At 42.6% G+C, this 23956-nt stretch overlaps 1 protein-coding gene across 1 annotated transcript; it reads left to right on the top strand.

Moving 5' to 3' along the window:
• Window positions 1–101: 101 nt before the first annotated feature.
• On the top strand, window positions 102–22439 carry LOC135224296 (telomerase-binding protein EST1A-like; the record flags this gene model as incomplete). Its single annotated transcript, XM_064263149.1, is given in 2 exon segments — window positions 102–213; window positions 22309–22439. A coding segment is annotated over 1 exon segment (54 nt), but the record flags the coding sequence as incomplete, so codon positions are not given.
• Between the last annotated feature and the right edge of the window lie 1517 nt (window positions 22440–23956).

The following is a 23956-nucleotide window of genomic DNA, read 5'->3' as shown; positions in this document are numbered from 1 at the left end:
TCAGTAATATAACAAAATTAAGAAACTGGTCAACCTAAAAAGGGTACAGTATATTGTACTGAATCCTATGGTGTTTTAGTATCTATGTTTTGTTTTTTCAGAAACGACCATTGGATGTTGTATACTACTACATTCGTTTCTTTGACGGCTTCTAATCCATTTGTATCTGCACGTGACTCATTGGTTTCAATGTTTGATGACATAAGGAAAAAGGTATTCATTTTAAAGTACCTGCATTGTTTTTAAATGTTTTGGTTGATATTAGGTTTGATCTCTAAAGATATAATTTTTGGTAAACCTTGAGTTTTGCTTTTAAGAAATATTTCTTTTTGCTGGGCAGGGTCATATTTTGTTTCTTTTTACATTTGTATGATATGGTTTTCATTAGGAAAATTTTGTTGTTTGATGAACCCTTGAATTGTGGCCTACAAAATATTGTAGAGGAATAAAAGTTTGTGTATTTTTGATTATATTTGGTAGATGGTAGAGGAAATGAATACAGCAGTTATATGTTTTGTTTTCATCTGATATTTGTATCTGATAATGTAAAAGTAGGTACGGGTACTATTTTGGAACTCATTTTTTTTATTATGAAAGAAATTGATTATCTACCTGTTTCCACAGGTAGAAATTTTAGGTAAACTCTTTTATACATTTTATGTTAGACAAAGGACTTTGCATTGCACAGGATAACAGAAATGTACACTCGACAAGAAAACTGAAGAAATAGTTTTCATTATCTTTCGTTCATCGAATTTCCCATTTGTTTTTACTGAAAAGACATAAATATCGCTAAATTTACTAGGATATGAAAATATACTGCAAAATTTTATCATATAAGTTAAAACAGCAAAACAGAACCGTTCAGATACTTAAAAACACGATATATGTCCGAAGTAATTGGAACTTCTCAGATGGAATTCGTTCATAGAGATCTGGTAGAGAGAATGTGAATTTCTGATTTTGGTACTATGTATCACGACGACAATATTTACTCGTTTTGCTTCATGAAGGAGATATATTGCATCATCGTAAGTGGTGAATGCAATTATTTTAGTTTCTACAAACTTATGTTTGTATTCCAAAGCGATAAAGTTAGCTGACGTCAATGGCACTCAATGTTGCGACGGCTAAGGTAGGTTAAACAAATCTTGGTTGCATCCGCAAGAGCGTTTTTCTATGATGTGAGGAGGAGCCCTAGAACTTCGAGCGGGAAAGCACATGTCACTGGATACTGGCTAACATAAAGGATTTCACACTTTGATTACTTTGATGTTAACATGGATCGAATGCTAGTTGCTGTTTACAAAGCTACTGTCTATAAATCTTAATCAAGGTAAAAAAGTAGCATGGTCAGCTCAAAGATTTTCTGGCTATATGCTCCCATTACAAAGCAGTTCGTAGTAGCCTACAGCCCTACAAGACTGCATTGCTTTGCCGCGAGGCTGAAAGATCTCCCACGATATAAAACTTTAATTGCCTCTGCCATACATATAGTTATTTGTGGTAATAAATATTTTTACTTAACACAGCTTTTTTCGTGAATGATTTGTGATGAAACCGATTTTCAAAAGTAAAGACTAGTATATCAAGAGAGCAAGAATGACCGCACCATGTGTCTAAAATTTTCCACGTCTTTTTACAATCTTTGAATGCTACGGCAACTATCGAATGTAATCAAGATTAGGGTACGAATTTCTAAGAGAATTAACTTGATCCTTCAAATTTTATCTCGCATAGTGCAGCACGATCTTGGCAGTCATATCATATCGCGCAAGCATAGGCCTCTCGATAGAGATACTTAATTCATTATATTTCTGCTGCCTTTCCCCCGTCACAAGTCCGTCACCAGTACTATAATTCTCTCTCTCTCTCTCTCTCTCTCTCTCTCTCTCTCTCTCTCTCTCTCTCCACTTGTGAAACATACTTGAAAAATATGTATAGTACCACTCAATCTCCCAAAGAAAAATATAATGAAATTAAGTAGTTATAAAAAGGCCTAAGCTTTCACATGAGCAGATTTTGCTCTCTCCTCTCTCTCTCTCTTCTCTCTCTCTCTCTCCTCTCTCTCTCTCTCTCCCCACTTTTAAAACACATTTGAAAAAATATTTCTGGGCTCAGCTCGTGTCGCTGCGCGAAATATCCTTTAATCTATTATTTTCTAGGGTAAATGTACTAACACATACCAGAGAATAAATAAAATAAAGAAAAAGTTCAGTATATACTGACGTCGCTCACCTCCAGGAGGGTTCGGTATGAACACTAGGCGAGTGAGACCACTACCACGAGCCAAATGCCAATAGAAATCTCCCACTACAAAAAACCCTCCAAGAGGGGAGCCACCCACAGAGTGTGACAGCTCGTACTACTACTACTCATCCCATGCTGCCGACTGCTGCGCCTCTGGTGGTCATCCTTTCAAGTTAGCGCACACGAGTCGGTTGTGGATATTTTTCTCTCTGTGTTTTTGTGCCCTTTCATTGGATTTTCTATAATGGAGCGTGCAGCTATCGCAGCAGCTAAGTTAAGTACTCAGTATTTACGGTTAGTTGGTTTTTTTCGGCCTTGAGACAGTATTTGCCGTTTTTTAGGTATAAATACGATCTCGGGGTCGGAAGCATGGCAGCATGGTTCTGCCTCGTTGGTGGGTTCGTTCTTGGTCTCCCATACCTAGAACATCCCCTTATTTATGTACGCTCTATATTATATCCGCTTTACTTAGGGTACGGTCTACTCAGTTTGTCATGCATGCATGTATTTTACCTTATGTAGGCTTCTTCTATCCAGACCCTAGTCCAGGTTCTTAGTATCGGCCTCTGACTAGCTTTGAGTGGTAGACTTGCCTTCGGGTTAGTCGTACACTCCTGGATTTTTTCTCCTGCTATATTGTTTTTGGTTTTTCTTTCTTTCATTTTTATTTATACTGTGTATTTTGTTATAGTTAGGTTAGTTTAGGCGTCTGGCTTAGCCTAGGTCCTGGCTCTTTGAGCCTATACTACCGCTCATCAGTTCGGTTGCTTAACCCTATAGCATCTCTCTGATCAGTTGGTTTTGGCCCATTGCCCTAGTGGGCCTAATGCTACCGCTTTTCAGTTCAGTATGCTTCCCGATAGCATCTCTCTGATCAGTTGGTTGTCCTAGGCTTAGTTGTCGTATTTGGTCTTACCGCCTGCGTGGTCACTTCGTGATCGCGGGACAGCCAGAACGCCTGTCCAGTCACTCTTCCCCCCCACCCCTCCCGCTCTTCCATAGAGTCGGGCGGGGGTGGGTCGGTCTGCCCATGCTCGCTCCGCATACCCGAGCCTGCCTCCCTCTCTCCCCTCAGGCGGAGGGGCTAGGGAGTCGGGACAGACCCAGACTGGTCTCGACCTCTCCGGCTTCTCGGTCCGGCCGGGTGGTACGGAGTGGGGGGTGGGGGGTACTGGCCTTTCCCCCCCTCCGCGCTACCTTGTCGCTCCGGCTAGCTCGAGCCTGTATGTCTTCTCGCCCCCCTTTCCCACCTTACTAGGGCTCCTTCCTGATCGGAGTCCTGGTTATCCAGCGGAAAGATGTTAGTCCACCCAGTAGGAGTGGACCGGAGCATACAAGTGGGTCCTCTGCTAACCTTACCGTATTGCTGAGTTTACTACACACTCCGCTACGCCACTGGACTTAGTCCGGTTTGCTTGTGTTTTAGGTTTAAGTTATCTATAAGTTTATCTTAAGTACCTTAAACCATCCCCTCCCTTACTTATGTCTTACCGGATCTCTCCGGGATTATAGCCTATTCAGGCGATGCAGGGAGGGGTTATGCCCAAATTTTTTCCGAGCTCCGGCATGCAACGGAGTTCTTCTGTCCTTTAGGCTGTAAGTGATGTTTTTTAAGATACTCATGTGTCTTCCCACTTACAGGCTACCAACTGTGAGCATCCGGGATGTTCCGCCACACTTCAGGACCCATGTGGACACGAAGTTTGCCGGTCCCATGCTCCATGCGCGACTCCGCACGGGGACATCCAGGTCCTGGTACCTGAGACGTGTACCATATGTTACGATCTGGTGAGCCAGCTTTTGGAGGGAGGGGTATTCCATCTCCAGTAGCTTGCTCCGCTTCTATTTTAGTGCTTAAGTTTTCATCATTACTTTAACTTAAGGCATTTAGTTTTAAGTTATACTTTAAGTTTTTAGTTTTAAGTGATTCTTAAATCTAAACTACGCCCTCTCTTCCAGGCGCCGGCAGTAAGGGTATACCGCACTGGCTACCCTGCGGGCCTGGGTCGGCGGTTTTGGGAAAAAACGCCGCCAAGGGACAGCCCTACATCCTGGAGAAGCGGTTGGCATTATTAATCTTCCCCACCCGGTAGCAGGCGACAGGATACGTCGACCCCCCTGTAGATGCGCCCTCCGACTATCGCCTTCATCCAACAACAGCTGGCTACCTCATTAACTGATCAAGACCAGGATATCTCTACGGATGTCGCGAACCCTGGATATTAATGTTGAACCTATGGTAGGTATAGACGACCTGTTGGAGGTCGAGGTAGGTAAGGTGGACACCCAAGGGTCACCCTTGGCGTAACTGTTTCTTCTACCCCTGCAACCTCTCCATCCTTCCAAGGCTTTACGGGTGACGAATATATTCTCCTCCTGACCGCTTCGGTTAGACCTAAGGTCAAGGCTAAAGTGATGACCTTGACTAAGACGTCGTCGTCGTCTAAGAAGACGACTTCGGCTTCATCCTCCTCCCGTAAGTCTCTTGGCTGGGAATCCCGGAGCAAGACAGGTCTAAAGCTTCTAGCTCCCGGCTCTAAGTCCTCGAGGAGTAAATCCTCCAGAGAGATCTCGCACTCCGGCAGAGTCAACCAGTTCCGCTACCATTGGTTCCGATTCAGAGCCTCCCCTCCACCTCCGCAGCAGCTCCGGCTTTGGACTCCAATGCTGGCCTGTTGCAACAGGTGGGTGACCTGGTTGGGTCCCTAAAGAGTAGTATGGAACAAATGATCTCTCGTCTGTCGGATAGGATTACTTCCCAGGACTCCATTATAGCCGGGCTGAGAGAAGCTCCTCTAGCCTCTCCTCCACTTTCCAACACAAGTGGAACTCAGCTTCCTCCCGTATGACTCACTACCTCAGTTCTCTATGAACAACCCATGGAGAGTAGGCGTCATACGCCCCCTTCCAGGACGGTCTCATCTCTATACCGGAATTTGGGACTCGAAGAATAGAGGACTTTGAGTTCTACCCGGAAGACCTCCAGCCTCCGTTCATAGGCTACGCAAGGCTCACGCCGTTCGGCTATGGTGCGGGACGATAGGGTACCTAAGGAGACGGTCCTCTATTCACGAGACCAGGCTCAGAGAGAATGGCTCAGGTGTTTAGAGGACATGGATTGTTCTAACACTAAGATACAACCGTTTTAAGAGTCCCTTTACCATTTTCACAATGGATGAGAGTACCCCGCTCCCGTTCCTAACCAAGATCGCGAGGTCGACCCATCCCAGCGGCCCAGAAGGGGGAACCTATACCGCAGTTGTAGGAAGCAGATCCCACATCTCCGTTGCTCCCCTCAGTTGGAGAATTGTGGGAAGACTTGCCGAACACATTCTCAGCTGGCAAACTCAAACCGGACTGTGCTATGGAGCAGTTTGGTGAAAAGCTACCAGGCCTCCCAGATAACCTTATTCAGGCTGAATTTGACGCAAAATCGCGACTAGCCAGATCCATCAATTCTATGGCTATGTCTGAGGTAGCTACCATGGCTTATGGATCAGAACCGATTTTTAAGCTCATGACCAAAATCCCTGACTCAAACGGTACAGTCGATATGTTTGAGTTTGCCACTGCTCGGACGAATTGTAGGAAGCATGTTCTACAAGAGGCAACCATCCGGCATGAACGAATAGGTTACTCTCGTCTAGCATCTGGGGAGCAGATCTCTTCCCAGAAGCTATGGTTAAGGAAGTCCAGTCAGAGGCTACGAGGTTGAACCAGAGCCTTAAGGACCGTTGGGGCCTTACTTTGGCTAAGAGGAGGCAAGACCTGACAGCTAAAGGTAAGGGACAAAGGAAACCCAGGCGTTTCCAACCTTACCAGAAAAAGCAACCACGCTTTCCTCAACAAGTTTCCAGCGGTACCGTTAGTGCAGACAGCCCAACCCTCCACTTCTAAAGGTCAATCACAGCCAATTTATGTGATATCCCCTCAGCCTCAGCCCTCCACCTCTTACGCCATCTCTCCAGCTTACAATCAAGCCTTCGAGAGTCAAGCTTCACAGAAGTATGACCGCTCGGTAAGGGAGGCAGAGGTAAGCGGTCCTTTCGTGGGAGAGGATCGGAGCCCCTTTAATAGGGGAAAGCACTTCAGAGGAGGACGAGGCGGTTACCAGAACCAATGAAGAACTTCAGGTAGGAGGAGGCTGTTTCACTTTCGCCACCGGTGGAACTTCAGCCAATGGGCTCAGAGCATAGTGTCAAAAGGGCTGGGTTGGAGCTGGTTGACGAACCCACCTCCAGCCAGACCCTTTCCGTCAACTTCCTTCCAAAGAATTGACAGAGTACGCGGAGGACCTCCTTCAGAAAGGAGCTATAGCGAGAGTCAAGAGATTAAAATTTCAAGGTCGCTTGTTCAGCGTGCCAAAGAAAGGCTCACAAAAAAGAAGGGTAATCTTAGACTTGTCCCGCTTAAACTTAACCATCCGCTGCGACAAGTTCAAGATGCTCAACGATCTCACAGGTGCGGACCTTACGTTCCCCGTGGGGGCCGTCACCGCATCCTTATCGATCTTACAGACGCCTACTATCATATCCCTATTGCAAGACACTTCCGTCCGTATCCTGGGTTTCAAGATAGGAGACCAGACATTCTCCTTCAAGGTAGTTCCATTCGGACTCAACGTGGCACCCAGAGTGTTCACGAAGCTAGCGGAAGTGGTAGTGCAACAACTCAGATCGCAAGGGATTATGGTAGTAGCGTATCTCGACGATTGGTTGATCTGGGCCCCAACAGTCGAGGAATGCAACAGAGCTACACTGAAAGTGATTCAGTTCCTGGAATATCTAGGCTTCAAGATAACAGGACCAAATCAAGACTCACTCCAGAGTCAACTTTCAGTGGGCTGGGCATTCAATTGGAATCTATCCTCCCACACTCTGTCGATTCCATCAACCAAAAGGAAGAAATAGCGAAGTCAGTCAGCAATTTCTAAGTCACAAACTAGCGTCAAGGAGAGCTCAGGAAAGAATCCTGGGTTCTCTCAGTTTGCATCAGTGACGAACGTCTTAATGAAAGCCAAAACTGAAAGACCTAACCAGAATTTGGCCGCTCGCGAGCAAATGTCAGGTCCAGGGACAAACTATCCTCAGTGCCTCTGATTCTAAAGAATCGACTTCGGCCGTGGGCGAGAGTCAAGAATTTGTCAATGTCAGTACCCCTTCAGTTCCCTCCACCGGGGATCACCATCCACACAGACGCGTCCTTAAGCGGCTGGGGAGGGTATTCCAGGCCCGGTCAAAAAGGTTCAAGGGACTTGGTCACCTCAGTTCCGTCAGTTCCATATAAACGTACTGGAGGCAATGGCAGTGTTCTTGACTCTAAAAAGGTTACGCCCACCAAAGTACTCCCACATAAAGCTAGTCCTGGACAGCGCAGTGGTAGTACATTGTATAACAGAGGAGGCTCCAAGTCACGTCATCTAAATCACGTCATGATAGCCATCTTCTCCCTGGGCAGACAAGTTCAGTTGGCATCTTTCCTCCACTCACATAGCTGGAGTGAGAAACGTCATAGCAGACGCCCTATCCCGATCAGTGCCCCTAGGAGTCGGAATGGTCACTGGACAACAGTTCGTTCCAATGGATCCTTCAAAGAGTCCCAGGGCTACAGTGGATCTCTTCGCATCCCAGCGAACCACAAACTACCGTGTTATGTAGCCCCCAACCTGGACCCTCTGGCCTATGCCACACGGACGCCCTGGCTCTAGACTGGAACACTGGGAGAAGATTTATATCTTCCCTCCAGTGAATCTCCTCATGAAAGTATTGAACAAACTCAGGACATTCAGGGTCAAGTGGCTCTAGTAGCCCCAGACTGGCCGAAGAGCAACTGGTATCCTCTAATTTTGGAGCTGGGCCTTCGTCCTCTTCGGATCCCCATCCCAAGCTCTCCCAGTCAGTACAAACGAAGACTGTGTTCGCTTCCTCAGGGATTCTCAAAACCCTAACTTTATGGATTTCATGAAGTTTGCGGCAAAAAGAGATGCGAATATTGACCCTTAGAATATTCTATTTTTGGAATCCGATAAAAGGGATTCAACTTTGAGGCAGTATGATGCTGCTGTCAAAAAGTTAGCAATCTTCCTGAGAGAATCGGACATTAGAATCATGACAGTTAATTCAGCTATATCCTTTTTCAGATCCTTATTTGAAAAAGGGTTAGCAGCTAGCACGATTACGACAAACAAGTCAGCTTTGAAAAAGATATTTCAATTGGATTTAACATAGACTTGACGGATTCCTACTTCTCGTCTATTCCTAAGGCATGTGCTAGGCTTAGGCCTTCTGTAAGGCCTACGTCAGTTTCATGGTTCTTAAACGATGTTCTAAAACTGGCTTCCGAAACCGATAATGACACATGCTCGTTATAATGCTCTAAGAAAAACCCAATTCTTATTAAGCTTAGCTTCAGGAGCAAGAATTTCAGAACTGTCGGCTCTATCCAGGGACCCGGATCATATTCAGTTCCTCCCACAGGGAAGTCCTACTTTCTCCGGAACGTAGCTTTTTAGCAAAGAACGAAGATCCTTTTGATGAGGTGGGAACCTTGGAAGGTACTACCCCTTCCACAAGATGTATCTCTTTGCCCAGTTACAACCATTACGAGCCTTTCTGTCTAGGACCTCCTCATCTTCATCGGGTCCCCTCTTTAAGAGGGAAAAAAGGTGGAACTTTATCCATTAAAGGCATCAGGCAGCAAATCCTGTACTTTATTAGCAAGCCAATCCTGACTCTTTCCCGAAAGCACATGATGTCAGAGCAGTAGCCACCTCAATTAATTATTTCCAACATATGAACTTCGATGAGTTGAAAAAGTATACTGGATGGAAATCGCCGACAGTGTTCAAACGTCACTACCTTAAGTCCTTGGAAGCTCTGAAATTCCCAGCAGTAGCAGCGGGTAACATAGTTTCCCCTGACTCTAGCTAATTTGTAGTAGAAGATTCAGTCCTCCTTTCTACCTGCCTCACCCAAAAGTTATTCGTCTATTCCTACCTTGTTCATTGCATTCACCTTGTGTCTTAGCTGCTTTTGTGATAGGGTAGTGGGTGCCCCTTATTGTCTGGCTAGGGACACTCACAAATGATTATAAACATTGATCTCATGGATGTTTCCCCTTATTTTTATGCTAGGGGATACATCATATTATAATGGTTACGGGTTTTGTATATTAAGTCATATACATTCCTTTATATATTATTATTGTTGGTTGTTTATATTAATTGCTATTATACTTTTGATACATGCTGTTACACAGATATCATTTGATAACATGTAAGTCATTTTACCGTATATATGTAAATTACCTTATGTTTAACAAACATGATAGATTTAAGGGTAATTTAAGCATTTTTTTCTAATTTTATACCCCTGTGTATATGTATCTTTTAGCAATTATATTCTATTTATATATATTTTTCTTTTTCTTGTTTAGACCTATTCTGATTTATTTTATTTTATTACTTTTGTTTACAATCTTGTGCTATTTCTCTGGTACGATTTCGCGCAGCGACACGAGCTGAGCCCAGAAAAGGGATTTTGACGTAAGGAAAAATCTATTTCTGGGCGATTGGCTCGTGTCGCCAGCGAAATCCCACCCTACCCATCCCTTCGCTCAAGATTGTCTGCTAACTTCAGGATGGCCACCAGAGGCGCAGCAGTCGGCAGCATGGGATGGAGTAGTAGTAGTACGAGCTGCTCACTCTGTGGGTCGGCTCCCCTCTTGGAGGGTTTTTTGTATTGTGGGAGATTTCTATTGGCATTTGGCTCGTGGTAGTGGTCTCACTCGCCTAGTGTTCATACCGACACCCTCCTGGAGGTGAGCGAGTCAGTTATACTGACCTTTTTCTTTATTTTATTTATTCTCTGGTATGTGTAGTACATTTACCCTAGAAATAATAGATTAAAGGATATTTCGCTGGCGACACGAGCCAATCGCCCAGAAATAGATTTTTCCTTACGTCAAAATCCCTTTATCACTCATCTCTCAAAGTCAAATATAATGAATTAAGTTTCTCTATAGATAGGCCTATGCTTGCTTGCCCTCTCTCTCTATCGTCATAATATTTTACTCTTCACTGTATTGTTCCTCACGATTTCCACGAGTACTCGCCCAAATTTTAAAACCCTTTCTCTCATTGCTTAAAATCCGTCTTTAATTACGTATGAATTTTACGTCAGTTTAGTGTCAAACATTACTTATAAATAAGGTTTCACAGTAGGTTTAAAAAGGAGGATGATCAATATTCTACCCTGAGCTGACGTTACCAAACCAACATTAACGAATAATATAGAGTCCGTATCTACATTCAAGTATAAATGATTATAGGACCTCAACAGAATCTTTATGGTGTAAAGTTGATGGAAATCTAGAAAGCAACAAACACTATGATTTTGAAGCTCCGCCCCCCCCCCCCCTTTCAAGAGTTGCCAGGTATGGCATTATTGAACAATATATGTCCGAAGATTTAAAAAAACTGTATCTTAACTTTCCTTGCCGAGTGTACATACGATAGTATCAAGTCCTCTTTTCCTCCAGATTTGAAAATACCATATGTCACTTAGTTTTTGGTTTGCTTTTAATATGACTATTATTGTTATATTTTGTTCATGAAACTTACCTGACAGATACATATATATATAGCTGTATTTTCTGAAGTCCGACAGAATTTAAAAATTCGCGGCACACGCAGTGGGCGGTCAGGTGGTAGTACCCATTCCCACCGCTGGGAGGCGGATATCAGGAAACTATTCCCATTTATTTCATATTTTTTCTGTCGCCGGTCGGTAAACAACTGTTTACAGACCTCCGCCTAGGATTTTGAAACTTCATTAGCCGCTTAAGTATCCTAATTATTCTTTCGATTATTGACTTGGATTTGTGGCTAGGCATACGCTATCGTAAATTTTTTCATTGCATTTGATGTCTGAAGCTAGTTAGCCTAGTTTCAGACTTTGTTGTCTGCATGGGGTAAGGTTGAGGCTACCGGAACTTTCGGTAGACACTCGCTTAGTATATATGACGTTTACATGTTTTCTTTGCATAAGTTCAATGTAATTAGTGTAATGTGTGACTGATTACGGAAGACATTTTAGAGCGTGTTAGAATCAGGAGTTTTCCTCCACAGTAAACAGAAGTTAGAAATAATGAACCTTCTAAACCTCCTGTAGATTTTATTTTGCCTAACCCTGTGTTATGGCTTACGGGCCTAGAAGAAGTGTCTGCTAGAGGATTACATCAAGTAATCTTAGACTAAAGTGCTCGCTCTCAATCAGTGTTGTGAAGTGTAGTGCCCCTTGTTGTGGAGGGGGCGTCAGATCGGCCTCATAATGCCTCTAGGCCTGGACCTCTGTCGGACTCCCAGGACTCAGGGAGAGGGCATGTCGAAAGCCGCAAGAGGGTTACGGGGGCTCCCCACCGATCTGGCGTCCCTTCGGCAGGCCCTGTTGACGCTTCCCAGGCTGCTAAAGATCGTGCACGTGCACGAATCTTGAAGGATTGCTTCTCGTCCTCCGAGGCGTCCTCCCCGCGCAAGGGTTGGAGCTCTCGGAAGGACTCGCGCCCTCTAAGAAGCTTTAGAGAAGAGGACGCTTCACGTCCTCTCTCTCGTCAGGAGGGAACGTCAGATCGGGCCCCATAACGCCTCTAGGCCTAGACCTCTGTCGGGCTCCCAGGAAACCAGGGAGAGGCATGTCAAAAGCCGAAGGAGGGTTACGGGTTTTTCATGCTGATCTGGCTTCCTTTCGGCAGGTCCTGTTGTCGCTTCTCAGGCTGCCAAGATCGAGCACGTGCACGAATCTTGAAGGACTCGCGCCCCCTAAAGAAGCTTTAGAGAAGAGGACGCTTCACGTCCTCTCTCTCTCGTCTCGAGAGGATGAAAGAGTCCTGTGCCCTGTCAGGGCTCTCGAATTTTATTTAGCATTCCAAAAGAATTTGGTAATCAAGGACATTCTAGATTCCACCTTTTGGAGGAGCAAACTCAGTATTCGTCTCCTCTCCTCATGGCGCTCCGTATACGTTATGTAAACGTTTGCTTTACTTCGAAAAAGCAAGCTGATAAGTTTGACGTCCGGCAAGCTGCTTTGCACAGTCAAACAACTTATGTCTCTGGTTCGGCATAAGAAGAGCAATTTAGACGTGAGGGAGCTTTTGAGGTGCTCGACGTCCTATAAGTACAGGCAGTCCCCGGGGGTTACGACGGGGGTTCCGTTCTTGAGACGCGTCGTAAGCCGAAAATCGTCGTAATCCGGACGACGCTTGGAAATAGTTCTTAAACTAATAAAAAGTTATAAAAACCTTACTTGTAATCCTTTGGTTACACTACATGTTGTTTTCCTGTAGTTTTTTATGTACAACCTTGGAGTTATTTTCATAAAAGAATGCTGGTTCTTGAAGGTATAAACTATTGTAATCCTCTGGTGACTACATTCTTGAAGTTTTATGTACAACCTGGAGTGATTTTGCAAAATCTTGAGGGCTACAAGAACAGCTGATTACTATTTACGTATCATATGACTAATTAAAGTAAATGTATCTTTAAATAGGCTTATATATTAGTATCAACAAAACATTTCCTGCCATGAGTCAAGGCCGTTTAATGAAACGAACACTTCTTCTGTCCTATCTGTTCAGAAAATAAACGTTACGTCAATCCCCGAGACCATTGTTGCCAAGCGTCTCTCTCTCTCTCTCTCTGATCAAATTACATTGGAAACTTGACATACGATTGCCCTAATATACGAATGTTTTGAGATATAACAGAAAATTTGCGAAAATACAAGCTTTGATATACAACGAAATATTTGAGCAAACGATTTTGCAATGAGTGTTAGTTGTATAGGCGACCGATAAATGGCGTTCAGTCGTTTGTTTGTTGGTGCTGCATTAACACGTCGTTGTTTAGTTTCGTTGTATTTGGCGCCTATTTTTTCGTGTTATTTTGTCTATTTTATTATTAACCATGGGTCTCAAAGCTAAAGACAAGCAGGTGATAAGAAAAAACCCAAGAAAATGATTTCGATGGAAGCAAAACATGAAATTATAGCAAGCATGAACGTGGCGTTCGTATCGTCGATTTTGGCAAACGAGTATGGTCGAAATCCTTTCTACAATATCCACGATCATCAAGCAGAAGGAAGCTATAAAAACCACCGAGACCATTGTTGCCAAAGCGTCTCTCTCTCTCTCTCTCTCTCTCTCTCTCTCTCCTCATCCTCTCTCGTCTCTCTCTCATCTCTCTCTCTCTCTCTCTCTCCTCTCTCTGATCAAATTACGTACTGGATAATGTCTCTGGATACTTCGATTTTGCCAAATATTGAGGGCTACAAGAACAGTTTGATTACTATTTACGTATCATATAGACTAATTAAAGTAAACGTATCTTTAAATAGGCTTATATTATTAGTATCAACAAAACATTTACTGGCATGAGTCAGAGGCCGTTTACGAAACGAAACACTTCTCTGTCCTTAACTGGACCGTCGGAAGACTTCTCTCTCTCTCTCTCTCCTCTCCTCTCCCCTCTCCTCTCTCTCTTCTCTCCTCCTCCTTCTCCTTCTTCTCCCCCTCTTCTTCCTCTCTTGGCCTTCATTAACTGGATAATGTCTCCCCTGGGATACTTGTATTTGCGTTGTAATCAACCAAACTCGTGTTTTATTACTGGAAACAATCAATGATTTTTTCATATTTGCGCTTTTGGCGTATATGAAAACTAGTATGTATTCATTCGCTCGGAAACTAGTTCGCAATGAGGCGTCACTAAAAAACAAAGAAAAAATACAACAAAAAAGTGTCGAAAATCATCAATAATCTCAAACCGTTTAAAACGAAAACGCACTTCTCTTCCTTAACTCGGAAGCGTCGGAAGACGCCTCTCTCTCTCTCTCTCTCTTCGCTCTCTCTCTCTCTGAAATTCATTACTGGATAATGTCTCTCTTTGGATACTTGGAATTTGCGTTGTAATCTAACCAGAAACTTCGTTTTTGTTTATTATTACTGGAAACAATCAATGATTTTTTCATTGATTTGCGCTTTTGGACTGTTATATGTAAACTAGTATGTATTCATTCGCTCGGAAACTAGTTCCGCATATGAGGCGTCACTAAAAACATAGAAAAATACAACATAAAAAGTGTCGAAAATCATCATAATCTCAAACCGTTTAACGAAACGAACACTTCTCTGTCCTTAACTCGGAGCGTCGGAAGACGCCTCTCTCCTCTCTCTCTCTCTCTCTCTCTCTCTCTCTCTCTCCTCTCGTCTCTCTTCTCTCTCTCTCTCTCTCTCTCTCTGATCAAATTACTGGATAATGTCCTCTCTTTGGATACTTGGAATTTGCGTTGTAATCTAACCAGAAACTTCGTTTTGTTATTATTACTGGAAACAAGCAATGATTTTTTCATTATTGATTTGCGCTTTTGGACTGTTATATGTAAACTAGTATGTATTCATTCGCTCGGAAACGAGTTCCGCATATGAGGCGTCACTAAAAAAACATAGAAAAATAACAACATAAAAAGTGTCGAAAATCATCATAATCTCAAAATTTTTGTTGTAATCTAACCAGAAACTTATTTTTATTAATATACTGTGCTAAACTATAAAGGATTTTTATCATAGTATGCGTTTTTTAAAAGCGTCGTTAACTCGGCAGCGTCGGAAGCGTCAGCGTCGTAACCTCGGAACAAGCGTCGTACACCCAGGACGGATTTTTCCATTGAATATTTAAGAAAAAGCGTCGTAACCTCGGAACGTCGTAAGCCGGAACCGTCGTAACCCGGGGACTGCCTGTAGAGACGTTCTCCAGGACGCTTGGGCAAGCAACTTCTGAGGGTGTCTTTCGGAAGCTCGGCGTTCCTTTGCTGACGTGCGTTTCTGGAGATGTTCTTTTGCATTTAGTGTTCACACACTTCAGGAGCAGCGTGCGGCTCTCCATGAAACTCGCATGAGGACGTCCCTTGAAAATATTCAACGTCATACGCAAAACGCGGTTCGTCATAACATTGAGATGTGGCAAGGGTCGCTCGCCAGGACGCCTCTTGGCGGGCCTTGCATGCATCAGGGCGCTCAACGAGTTCCTCTCTGAAAAGCGTCGTTCATAAGACTTGGTGTTCTCTGCTCAGACACGCTCGTAGCTACGCAAGGACGTTTTTTTTTTGAGCGCTCAGCAGGACGCTTTCCAGGACGCGAAGCAGGACGCTTTTGAGGACGCTCGGCAGGACGCTTATGAGGACGCTTTTGAGGATGCTCAGCAGGACGCTTTCCAGGACGCTTTTGAGGACGCTCAGCAGGACGCTTATGAGGACGCTTTTGTGGACATTCGCCAGGACGCTTCGGTGGAAGCTCGGCAGGACGCTTTGCGAGAGAAAAGACTTGTAGAAGGCGTCTTATTTGCTGTTCAGGACGTTTCTTAGGACGCTTGACGCTTTATAAACGCTCGTCAAGAGGAGGTTTTTTCAGGACTCTCCACAGGACATTCCTTTACAGAAATTTTTAAAAAGGATTCGGAGTTAGCGGAGAGACATACCCGAATTTTTTTCTTCGTTCCCTCTTTCCTCTTCATCGATTTCTCTGAGAATCGGGAAGATTACATACTCGGATTCCTGGGTGACTTTCGGTCATGTTAAAGGGTTTTCCCCTATTAGCAAGTGCTAATAGTTTTGTCAAGTAGGACGTTTTCCCCATTGTCAAGATACTAAACGTTTTGTCATTTAAGTGGGGGACCCCTCATAAATGGGGTAGTTCTCATTGACATAGATTTTAACGTTTTTATCGTTTAAGCGGATAAACTCATTAACAAATTTCGGAAGAGCTCTCATTCATTTTCAGAGGCTCATCCGGGGTTAAGAGAAAGACTTGTAGACTATCCAGGAAGTCTTTTGTCCAATATCTAAGAACATTGAACGGTCTTTTTCGATCCTCGGTTCTCTCTTGATGATCTCTATTCGAATATTACTCCCTTTTCTTGGAAAAGAGTCTTGGCAAAGAGTCAAGGAGTTCTTTTAAAAGTCTCGTTCATTAGAACGTGGACAGTCGTTTTCCTTTCTTTTCTCTCTTCCTCGTCGAGGAAAGATGTACTAGTAGAGAATTCGATGTTCAATTACTACAATACTTACGTAGTTTTATCTTTGCGTCATTTTGCTAACGCATGGGTCAAGTCATATACGCATATCGTATTTACCTCGCGGATAGAACCGAAAGAACTGTTGTTCTAATGTATTTATTTGACACTCCCTTCAACCTTCCAAGAGTTTTTCGGAGGAAGAACAACTCTTCAGGTATTGTTTACGACAACACCAACTCAGCTTCTGTATTTAGCGAATTCTGTTGCGTTTAAAATAGGCCTGCTTGAGAGTTTCCTTTGCTCGATAATATCATACCTATTCCTTCGTAAAGGGAGTAGCTGGCAACTCAGGCAGATAGTATTCTGTTCACCATTGAAGCTTTCCTTCGAGGAAGACTTCTCCTTCACTCTTTTTGATAGAGATCGAAGGTGGTCGATCTCCAATCCTTTTTTTTGTTTTCTTGAAGGAAAGAATTTAGGATGGAGATCGTTGTTTCAGAATACTATAAATATCTACGTATATTAACCTCGCGACATGATTCTACTAAGCAGTTGAATTGTCCGAGGGGTAGGCGCATATCCTAGTTATTCTACGGATTGCGACTTAGACGAGAAGTATTCTAATTGAACTGCAACACCAACTCAGCTCTGTATTTAGCGAATTTTGTTTCGTTTAAAATATGCCTGCCTTGAGAGTTTTTCCTTTTGCCTCGATAATTTCATACCTATCCCTTCGTAAAAGGAGTAGCTGGCAACTCAGGCACATAGTGCGAGACGATGAACAAGGCTGCTGTTACTGTGATCTACGCAGTACCCGGCTAGCTCGGTGTCATGCGCGGTTGGTTACGTCTCTCTCCCTTGCGGGAATGGCTGAATAAACCGTCTCTCCTGCCCTACAATCATGGATTTTAGCCTCGGGTTGAGAAATTCTAGTAATCTTGAATGATCATGCCTGCCGTTTTACTTAGAAATTTCAACAAGATATCTCTTATACTTGTTCGGTGCGGGTTTACCGCACGGTAACATTCTGTACGAATCTACCGCGGCATAGCACTAATAATATGCTCTCCTGCTTATGCAAAGCGCAGCCTTATTTAGGGAAGGAAGCAGGCTGAGTGAGGGAATGGATGAGTTTGCTGGGGACCATTTCCTCGCTGGAGAAGCTTGTTTTCCCTGAATAAACAGCAATTCAGACCTCTACAAATTTTCCTCACGAAGAAATTGGAATAACATCAAAGATCTTGTAATTCTAATTTTCTCTCAACGGCTTGAGGATCACCTCGGGTGATAGCGAGAGGGTGCCAGACATCCGAACAGAGAACAGATGTTCTGGCACATTGTCTGAAAGAATTGGAAGCCAAATTGGTCGGCTCTTCCAGTTCCTCGAAGGGTGAGTTTGGATCGAGTGGCCCAAATCATCTCGGATAATTTCTCAGCTCTCTCATAGCTCGAGAAGGAGAGACTTGTTATGGGCTTGGGCACGGAACATAACGATTCTCAAGAGGTTCGTTAAACTAGTGCACGTCCTTGCGGGTCTTCTCGATCGAAGGCAACAACTACTGACGTCTGAGTAATCCTCACTTAGAAGTATGTCGAAAGTGAGGAGAGACTGAGGGCGTCCTTTCGTTAAGTTTTTCGTAATATTGAAGACGAAGGAGCTTCCTCTTAAGTTGTTCCCTTATTCATGATCCTAGAGGATTAGCTTTAGTCGCCACATGTTGGCCTCTAAGAGGTTGGATTCAGAGGTCAGGTAATTCAGAGAATTGTCCAAAGACCCTTCCCGAGAGAATCGGTGTAATCTAACATCGTCACTTAGTGAAGTATCTAATATCTCTCCTCTCTGAGTCTGAAGGCGTTCAGACTATCGAGAAGCGATAAGATCTTCAAGATTAATGGCAGTCTCTTGGCCAAGGCAAAGCAGTGCTGCCTATTTTCAGTGTTCAATCGGAGGGGGGGGGGGGGGGGGGGGGGGCCGTTTCTGGAGATAGTGAAGGGAAATGACTGTTCCTCCACCTCGACCTCTGTGAATTTCTTTATGGTTCTATCTTTCCGTATGAAGTATGAGATAAGATAGAAGTCCTAACTATTGTAGAATATGCAAAATATGTTGTTTGTTGACGGCCTCTAGGCTCAGAGATTCGGTTCTGTCAAACAACAAAGCTTCACGATCTTTGAGGTCTGTGGAGATCTTGAAATTCTCTGGATCAAAGGTTCCGGCATGGAACTTAGACGTAGTCTGAGTTTCTGATGCCAAAAGCATTTCGAACCTATCCTTTCTGCGAACTTAATACACGTGACCAGAAAGGCTAATATTCTAACCGCTCTAGCCACGGCAAGGAGGGTTAGTGAGGTTTTAGCCATCATCAGAGGTTTTGGCTTTAAAGGACATAATGCGGTCTGTCCTCTAAGCCTTCCGTTCTTGATAAGAACGAAAACCTGTCTAACCCTGACCGAAGGCTTGGAGACCAAGGGTATGGCACAAATTATTGGGCAAGGGCATTAGAGAGTCCTGTGCCCTGTAGGGTCTCTCAAGTTTTATCTTGATAAAACTATAGAAAGTCAAGGTCAACGGACAATCTGCGGTGTTCCGTAAAAGACCAGACTGGTTCATGTCCAAGAACACCCTGGCATTATAGCCAAGGAGTTATTTTAAGAGGTCTCATTCATTATGTTTGCATAAAGATTTGAGATTTTTTCTTAATATCAATGCTCAAGAGGTGAGGGCGCGGCCTCGGAAGCATTTCAACAGAGCATGACACTCAGTAACATCCTGAGTGCCACGCTTTAGCGAAGCAACTCTGGGTTCGCTTCACACTCCCGACAATCTGCGGTGTTCCGTAAAAAGACCAGACTGGTTCATGTCCAAGAACACCCTGGCATTATAGCCAAGGAGTTCTTTTTAAGAGGTCTCATTCATTATGTTTGCATAAAGATTTGAGATTTTTTCTTAATATGAATGCTCAAGAGGTGAGGGTGTGGCCTCGGAAAGCATTTCAACAGAGCATGACACTCGGTAACATCCTGAGTGCCACGCTTTAGCGAAGCAACTCTGTGTTCGCTTCACACTCCCGACGGGATGTGAAGACGACATTTCAGATCCGTAAGTCGCTAGGACCATACATATCCTAGTATATATTATTGGGTGCAGGAAGCAACACGAATCCTATCCTATAGAAAAGGGATAGGTGTGCTTTAACTTTGAAGGGTTGGTCGCTTGAGGCGCGTTCCTTTTCTTTAGCCTAGAAGTTATGGAACTAACTTTGATAGGTTAGGTCAGGTGGTGGTTTTAGCTTTGGTGGTCCCTCAGAAGTATGGTCATATGGTCTAGTCACATTGTGGTCACGCCCCCGTTGACAGATCATCTAGAGCGCACCAGCATTACAGGTCTCTACCCCTCGCTGGCAACTCTAGTAAACGCAGAAGCAGACTTTGTGACAGTAATCACGAAGTCGGCTATGCTAACAGGTCCAGGAACCAAGATGTATATCATCTACTTAATTTAGTTTTCCCCAAAAATCCTATTCTGTCTCTTCCCACCATCCGAAGGTGGGATTCAGCTATATATATATCTGTCAGGTAAGTTTCATGAACAAAATGTTATTGTTATAATACAATTAAGTTTGTTCATACTTACCTGGCAGATATATATAATTAAAGTGCCCACCCACCTCCCCTCAGGAGACAGTGGCACTGATAAAATATGAATAAATGGGAATAGTTCCTGATATCCGCCTCCCAGCGGCGGGAATGGGTACTACCACCTGGCCGCCCACTGCGTGTGCCGCGAATTTTTAAATTCTGTCGGACTTCAGAAAATACAGCTATATATATATCTGCCAGGTAAGTATGAACAAACTTAATTGTATTATAACAATAACATATTTTTCTCTTTTGTCAATCAGTCATCTTATTTGACTGGGTGGTTGTTATAGTGTGGAGTTCTGGGATGCATCCTGTCTCCTTAGGAGTTCATCACTTTTCTTACCATGTGTGCTGTTTCTAGTAGCACACACTTCTGCATGAGTCCTGGAGGTACTTCAGCATCTAGTTGTTCCAGGTTCCTTTTCAGGGACCTTGGTATCATGCCTAGTGTTCCAATGATTATGGGTACAGATTTTAGCTGGCATATCCCATATCCTTCTTATTTCTATTTTCAGGTCTTGATACTTATAATTTTTTTCTTTCTTTCTGATCTACTATGGTATCCCATGGTATTTATTATTATTATTATTTTAACAAGATCATTGAGTTTATTTTGCTCTCTCTGAGCTTGCTCAAAGGATGTCTTTATTAATGATAAAGTTTACATTTTATTCATTAAATTACACTTTAAAAGTTTTATAATTGCAGTCTGAGGACAATCCTAGTTGTTTACAGATCTCTTTGTCTCTGAAAATTTGTTTGAGATATGCTGCTTAATCACTATCTATATAAAGGTAAGTCAAGACAATGCGTTTTTCCATGCGCTAAGCTCATGTCTTTTGGATTAAAATTGAATGCGAAAAGTTGAAAGGCGAATGTGGAACGTAATGCATGCCTCTAACTGTCCACATGTTGTTATTTTTAGTTGCAGTGATGTTGGTCGAACCACTTGTTTATGTGGGAGTTTTGCCGCTTCCTTAATTATTAATACATGTAATGTTGTTAAGCAGAGATGAAAGAAACCGCCAAAAAGGTCACAGATGAAGGAATATTTTAAGCAGAACAAAAACAACATTTTGCAAGATTTACAATGTGATGACTATTTTATTCAAGAATTTCATGAGAAAAAATGCATGTGCATTCGCATGTGCTATGTGTGCTGTCGAATGCATCAAAGGCATGTGGGAAATCGAAGGAAAAAAAGCAACATCTGGACTTACCTTACTACACTTTTCATGCACCTATTGCATGATTGCTCTTGTGGTACAATAACTATATCTTTTGTGCTAGAAATTAGGAATGATGTATGCTCTTAAATGAAGGTTTTCAATTTTACAACAGTTTACTTGGGGCAGCCATAATTTTTCTGAGAGATATACAGGTGTATTTCTGTAATTTGGTGTTTCATCCCTATATTTCCCTTGATGTTAAACTCAAGGAAGGATAGTAGGTATAGTTTTGTCAAAGGAGGAAAATTACTTGGAATAGTTAAGGGGTAAAATATAGGATCACCAGACCTATTTATGGTAAATATAAAGTAATTTGACTGGTTCAGGGAAGAAAATAAGTCCCCAGTGTAGTTCAGAGAATTTAAGAACTCATCAGACTAGCTTATCATTGCCCCATATTTCCTTCTTTATGTGTTAATCTCATTATTTTTTAAGGCTCTTTCTTTTGGCATTAGGTGTGAATTCCCTGTTCCAGTCGTCACTTTTTCTAAGTTGGAATTCACTGTATAATCCTGTGTAGCTTATGAGAATCTGCACAGAGCTCTGTGTATAGTGTAGGATGACATTGCGTGATCCTTTTTTGAGTGACCTGCATGAGCAAGAAGTGTGAGCTGCGAGTTGTTCCATGAGGTCACTCTCTGAGAAGGTCGTATTCTTAGGGAATAGGGTCATATGACAGGGCTTTTAATCTCCTATTCATCAAGAGGTGGCTCTGTTGTTTCTACTGTGGTTAATCCCCTAATTTTTTTCCTTGATCCACCTCTTTTTCCTTTATTTACACCCTATGTTTTCTGAACATAGTTTTCATGAAAGAAGTAAATTTGTACTCTATAATGTTGTGGTTGAGTTCAATAGATTTTTTTGCCTCTTCTAAGGCATATTGCCATAAGCAGAGATGAATTTTCCCCCTAGGTCAAGTCACTTTGGTTACTCTTTCTGTTGTCAGAGTGGACTTCTGCCTATTGGGTCAGTCAGATTGTATCTAAATATAGTGCTTCCTGTAGATATCTGCCAAAATCATTGGTGTAAAACTTTTTATGTATTATTGAAGCAATAAAGCTTTGTTTTAGTTATTTTTACTATGTGTATCTTTGGTTTTATTGAAACATTTTTTTTCTGCTTCAGTACATTGCAGGACAAGGAAGTGAACGGCATCCTGAGGGTATGTTTGCTCACGAAGGCCGGCCCTCAGGAGGGGAAAGTCTGAGACAGGAGATCTGGATTAGGCCGGACAGCGGTGCAACTCATCGCCGCACTCTCTCTCAGTCAACCGATGAAGATGAAAAAGATAAACAGGATGATTTGAAAAAACTACCTCTTGATCAGGTGTGTTTTTGCTGAGCTCCCCTTTTAAAAGTTAATTCTTATATATTGGTAAAGCAGTAAGAGTGTAGGTGGGATTTTTCTTACTCGTTTAAGTTAAAGATGTGCTGTCTCACCTGAGAAGATAAAAATTGATGTCACATTATATGTTGTAAACTGGTAAATTTTGAGAATCAGTATATATTTTGGGAAATTTATCTTCTTGAGTGCCAATTAGCTATGTGGCCTCGCAGTGTTTGCATTAATATTTGCATTGATATTAGTTCTGATTGATGTGGATATTTATAAGTTGGGTTTATGAAAATGCAAGATTAGCTTATCAAACAATGGTCAAGAAATGATTAAACAGTATTTTGGGTGCTCACTGTTCTATGACAGACAGATAATATTGTTAGTATTTCTATTTTATACAAGGTGTTTATACAGTAATTTAGTTGTCACTATGAGAATTTTTTTTTAAATGTGAGTTGATTAGTTGGTATGAATGATATTTCTTATTGATTGGCAACATGGTATGGGTTTGCTATTGATACAGTATTTTTACAGTCCATATAGCACGAAGAAAAAGGACAGTCTGATTTATTTAGTATATAGTTATGATTCATGGAAAATGGTTTTTTTTTTTGTAAAAGAAAGAAATGACTGACACTTCCAAAAAAAAGGACACCATTTATCTGTAATTATCATGTACTCTTGTTTGTTACACATGAAAATTTGGCTGGATGTACTGTATGTATATTACTCTATCTGGGCTTTGTTCTAATGTTGGGGATAGAATGCTGTTATGATTAGTACTGTGAATCAGATATGTCTATGCTGAATATTGACTCTGTTAAAATAAATACAGTATTTGGTTTTTGCCTAGTTTAGCCATTATCTCTTAGGTATAACTGTAATTTTACTCCTTAACTGATAGGGTTGGTTATGAATTTGTACTGTGTAGTGTGTACTATTTGTACTTCAAATACAAATGTGCACAAATACAAATGTGCAATTTGGAAGAGTAAAGCATTCATGGTATTTGTTCCGATACGTAATACAAACCCTCGGTCCTTTAACAATAGGAAGGTAACTAGCGGCAGCTGGGACGGTCGTAAGCTTCGAACAAGGGAGAACGGTAGTTAACTGCTTGTCCGATCTGCGCGCGCCCGCGCGCCCGAGAGGTGAAGAATCACTTTTGCTTTCGGCCGCGGTGTGAAGGACGTGTTCGTCATCGCTCTCTGCCCGCTTCATCGTCGTATGCTTGTTTATATTGGGTTTTCTACTAATGGTTTGTTTGACTTGAAAATGAAACTGTAAGTACACTGTTTTCATTTCATTACTTAATTATGAATCAACATGGAGCTATCGCCGTAGAGACGGCGATTTCCGCTCTTTTCATGAATTGAACCCTTGAATTGTGTTCTCGGTGCCGAGGGCGGGCGCACTCGCGCCGAGTCATGTATTTTGG

Source organism: Macrobrachium nipponense, chromosome 12, assembly GCF_015104395.2.
Source record: "Macrobrachium nipponense isolate FS-2020 chromosome 12, ASM1510439v2, whole genome shotgun sequence".
NCBI classification, from domain to species: Eukaryota; Metazoa; Arthropoda; class Malacostraca; order Decapoda; family Palaemonidae; genus Macrobrachium; species Macrobrachium nipponense.
Note: the sequence above shows the minus strand (reverse complement) of the source record. Positions and strands in the feature narration are given on the sequence as shown.